This window comes from Sus scrofa, chromosome 14, assembly GCF_000003025.6.
Source record: "Sus scrofa isolate TJ Tabasco breed Duroc chromosome 14, Sscrofa11.1, whole genome shotgun sequence".
Classification (NCBI taxonomy): Eukaryota; Metazoa; Chordata; class Mammalia; order Artiodactyla; family Suidae; genus Sus; species Sus scrofa.
This window is the reverse complement of record NC_010456.5, coordinates 71398625-71402768: the sequence shown is the minus strand read 5'-3', so window position 1 is coordinate 71402768 and position 4144 is coordinate 71398625. Positions and strand designations below refer to the sequence as shown.

The window sequence follows — 4144 nt, the reverse complement described above, 5'->3', positions numbered from 1 at the left end:
CATTTTTACATAACATTAATATCTTTTTTATTTTAACCATTTTAATTGAAGTATAGTTAATTTAAAAAGTTGTATTAGTTTCAGTTGTATAGCAGAGTGATTCAGTTATGCATACTTACATTTATATTTTTTTCAGATTCTTTTCCATTATAGGTTATTACAAGATATTGAATATAGTTCCCTGTGCTATATAGTAGGTTCTTGTCCATCTATTTTATATATAGTAGTGCATATATGTTAACCCCAAACTCCTAATTTGGCCCCCTCCCCACCCCTTTGGTAACTGTAAGTTTGCTTTCTACATTTGTGAGTACATTAATATCTTTTGATATGCTATAATATTCTGCAGAAAACAGCCAAATTATTTGCACAGTAAAATCTTAGGTCTGAAATAATACTAGGATCTGCTAATTTGTCCCAACTTAATAGCTAAAATCAAATGCATGTATTCAGTCGGCCTTATGCAAAATTGTCACATCTTGAAAAGCGAATCTTGTACCACTAAGCTTCTACATATCTTAATCTAAAACCAACATATTGACACAAGTGATTTCTAATAATTTTAAAACTTTGGTTCAGTTTTTGATATGTATGCTGCCTGCTGATATGGGAAAAGAAAGACCAAGCCCTTCCCCACCCCCACCTTGTTATTCTCTTGGGGACAGCCAGACCACTCCAGATGGTGTGTTAGTGTAGGACATAGCTTTGGAGAAACTTCCAACAGACGAAGGCTGTAATGTCAGGATTTTGCTGTGCGTCGTCCCCCTTTCCCCCCCTGCAGTTCCCAGGGTAGGAAGGTGCTGAGATGGAAGCCGAGGGACGCCCGCCCACCTGCCACCACCTGTTCCCTCCTTCAGCCTTCTGCTATAAATTCTCCTTCAAAGATTCACCCGGCACTTTTCCGACAACTACTGCGGAAGAGGCGCTCCTTTCCTATCTAAGCTTCGGGAAAGATTTCGTCTTCCGGAAAAGAAGTCTTGGGCTTTCCCGGAGGACTTGAGAGACCTTCCGCGAATCAGCCACACCAATTCTGCTGCAAGAAGGTTCCCTTCTCACATCAGTTTCATGTTGGGAAAATGACTTCTCTTCAGCATCCCAATTTCCCCTAAATTTTGGCAAGTGAAGACATCAGTCTGGCTATCCAGTAGGACAAAGGGCGGAGCCCCGCACTCCCCACTGCAGACTTAGATTCCACGCGGGCTGCTTTTTGCATGACTTATTTGTTAAGAGGAACCAAGTTGCGGAGCGACTGCATACACCAACCCACACGCAGGTCCTGAGCTGACAAGTGAGATCTGCGCCTCCCTCCTTCCGGCGGGGAATGAAGTCGTGCAAACCCTGCAATCCCCCGGCGGCGGCGGGAGCGCGTGCCGCGCCCCCGTGCACGGGTGGCGCAGCCGAATGCGCGGGCACGTGCGCAGGGGCTGGGCGGCTGGAGAGTGCGGCGCGCAGGCGCCTAGCGGCCAACGCGCGCGAGCGCCGCCGCATGCAGGGTCTCAACACGGCCTTCGACCGCCTGCGCAGGGTGGTACCCCAGTGGGGCCAGGATAAAAAGCTGTCCAAGTACGAGACCCTGCAGATGGCGCTGAGCTACATCATGGCTCTGACCCGCATCCTGGCTGAGGCCGAGCGATTCGGCTCGGAGCGGGACTGGGTCAATCTCCATTGTGAGCACTTCGGTCGAGACCACTACCTTCCGTTCGCGGGCGCGAAGCTGCCAGGCGAGAGCGAGCCGTACGGCCAAAGGCTCTTCGGCTTCCAGCCCGAGTCCTTCCAGATGGCCAGTTAGGGCGCAGCCTCGCGGGAATGGGACTCTCAATGACTGCGCTCCGGAGATACAGCCTTTTCCCCCAAGAAGCCGCTCGGGCCTTCGGTGGGGCGTAGGATGTATTCTTAGAACAAAATTAGCAAACTTCCAGGTTACTTTCATTTGCATCCTCGGTCTAATGGACGCGATGCCTTTTTTCCCTCCTTAGTATGTTGTAGATTTCATTAATGGAATAGTTTTGATTGTTGAGACTAATGCCCCTCCCCCCTTTCCTGGACTACTTTGAGGGAAAACAATCTAAAAAAAGAAGGATTAGATTATACTGCAGGTTTAGTCCTCAGCGAAATAATCACTTTTAGATTTTGTAAATTTGTCCTCTTAGGGTGAAGTTACAATATCTATTACTTGTGTTTGCTTAATGCAGAGCTGCCTTCCTGTCTTGTAAGAGCAGTATGCTTAGTGTATTGTGTGTGTGTGTGTGCATGAAGTAGTCAGACGTTTTTCTTACTTTTCTTCGTAGAGTACATGGGCGTAAGTGCTCAGTATTTTTTAAAAACTGTATATCCATTATTAAAGTAGATTTTGTAAAATATAATTAAAAACGTGGGTTTCTTTTTCATGCCAAGTTTCCTGATTTCACTAAGGGCCTGTTTGGGGGGTGATAACATTGAGTGCTTCCCTGAGTAAAGATGCGGAGTGTTTAAATCTAATCCCACCGGTTGGCAAAAGTGCTGTTTTTGAATACTTCATCAAAAAACGACAAGCTGATGAGAGTGGAAGTAATTAGCTTGGAAGTTTTTCCCATCAACTTGGAAATATAGATATATTTTTCATAGTTTTTCAAAAAGATTAATTTAATTGAAATAATATTTAGCTTTAAAGCAACTAGATATATAGTTCCTCAATATTTTATTTTCCATATTAAGCCAACTACTAACTACTAATTCCTTACAGGTATGCCCATATGTATATTTGTTCATATATATGTGGCTTTTGAAAGTGATTTTCTCTTAATCAGTACAAGTTGAACAAGAAGGGCTTTACTACCATCCAGGCTCATCTTTAACAGAGCAATATAATACACATGGTATTGGTTTGAATTACTTTTATAAATTTGCTTAATCATTGGATGAATAACCAAGCTCTTAAGGTAAAGGGTGACTTGGTGGTCAACAGCCCTGTGTGCGTTTGGGAGAATACCTTGCTAGTAATTAGAAAAAGCAGGCCTCTTAAATTATCTGTGTATTTGGAACTTGTCACAAGTCAACAAAAACAATAATAACATTTCCCAAACTCTTTTCATATAAGTTCAACACCTAACATCAGGCACAGTCATCTATTTGCAATTTACCTACAGAGTCTTCATTAAAATTTTTGCTTTTGTAGTTATATCTGATTATCAAAATCCTTTTGGTTTGTAATGAGTGAAAGTATCTTCCCCAGCTCATAAACTAAAACTTATAAAATCACAAGTGTATCTTTAGAAATCTGTTGAGAGGCTGATGCTGAATTTCCCGTTCCTTCTGATTTCAGTTAATAAGAAATTGCGGTGGGCTCAGGACTTCGCTTCCTTAGTCCAAATTAGAGAATAAAATGTTTAACCTCTTGACTTCAACAGCTCTTAGAAGAAACTGTAGTCCCAGAAGACAACATAGCTCTAGGGATGAGGATATCTAGACCTCTTTCTGGTCACACTTGACTCTGCAGTGTGAACTTAGGCTATAACAAGGCTCAGGGCATCTGCCTTACTCACTGTTTAAGGACAGTTGTCTACTTATTTAGGCTTAAAATGCTTCATTAACTGCACATTCGTGAGGAACCTGGTGCTAATCTATTCGTAGATGACCTGCTTCTGCGTCAGGGTTTCATACGTAGCAGAGCAGCTCCCTCGCTGCGATCTATTGAAAGTCAACAAAAGGGTTTGAGAATAATAACAACAAAAAATGAATAAAAAAACAAAAAACAAACAAAAATGCTTCATTAATAACTCCAATAAGTTTGTGGAGTTTGTAGAATGAATAAAATCAGTGCTAAAATAAAATGTGTCAATCAGAGAAGGTCTCACAGATGTTTTAAGATTGTTAGTCCTTGGAGTTCTCTTGTGGCACAGTGAGTTAAGGATCCAGTGTTGTCACTGCATTGGCTCGGGTCACTGCTGTGGCGTGCAGGTTCAATCCCTGGCCCAGGAACTTCTACATGCCCCAGGTGTGGCCAAAAAGGATTTTAAAAAAATTGTTAGTCCTTTTTTTTTTTTTAGGTAGGGTGCACATTCCTCTCTGGATTATAATTATCTTACAAAAGAGAACCGTATTTTTCATGTTATTTCTATGGTTTCTAATATAGAGCTAAACATACAACAAATAAATATTTCTTTTT

The 4144-nt window shown here is 42.1% G+C and overlaps 1 protein-coding gene across 1 annotated transcript; it reads left to right on the top strand.

The window, feature by feature from the left end:
* Window positions 290–3830, top strand: ATOH7 (atonal bHLH transcription factor 7). The gene has a single exon (XM_005671039.3). The coding sequence runs from the start codon at window positions 1322–1324 to the stop codon at window positions 1787–1789; it is 468 nt and encodes a 155-aa protein (XP_005671096.1). The 5' UTR covers window positions 290–1321; the 3' UTR covers window positions 1790–3830.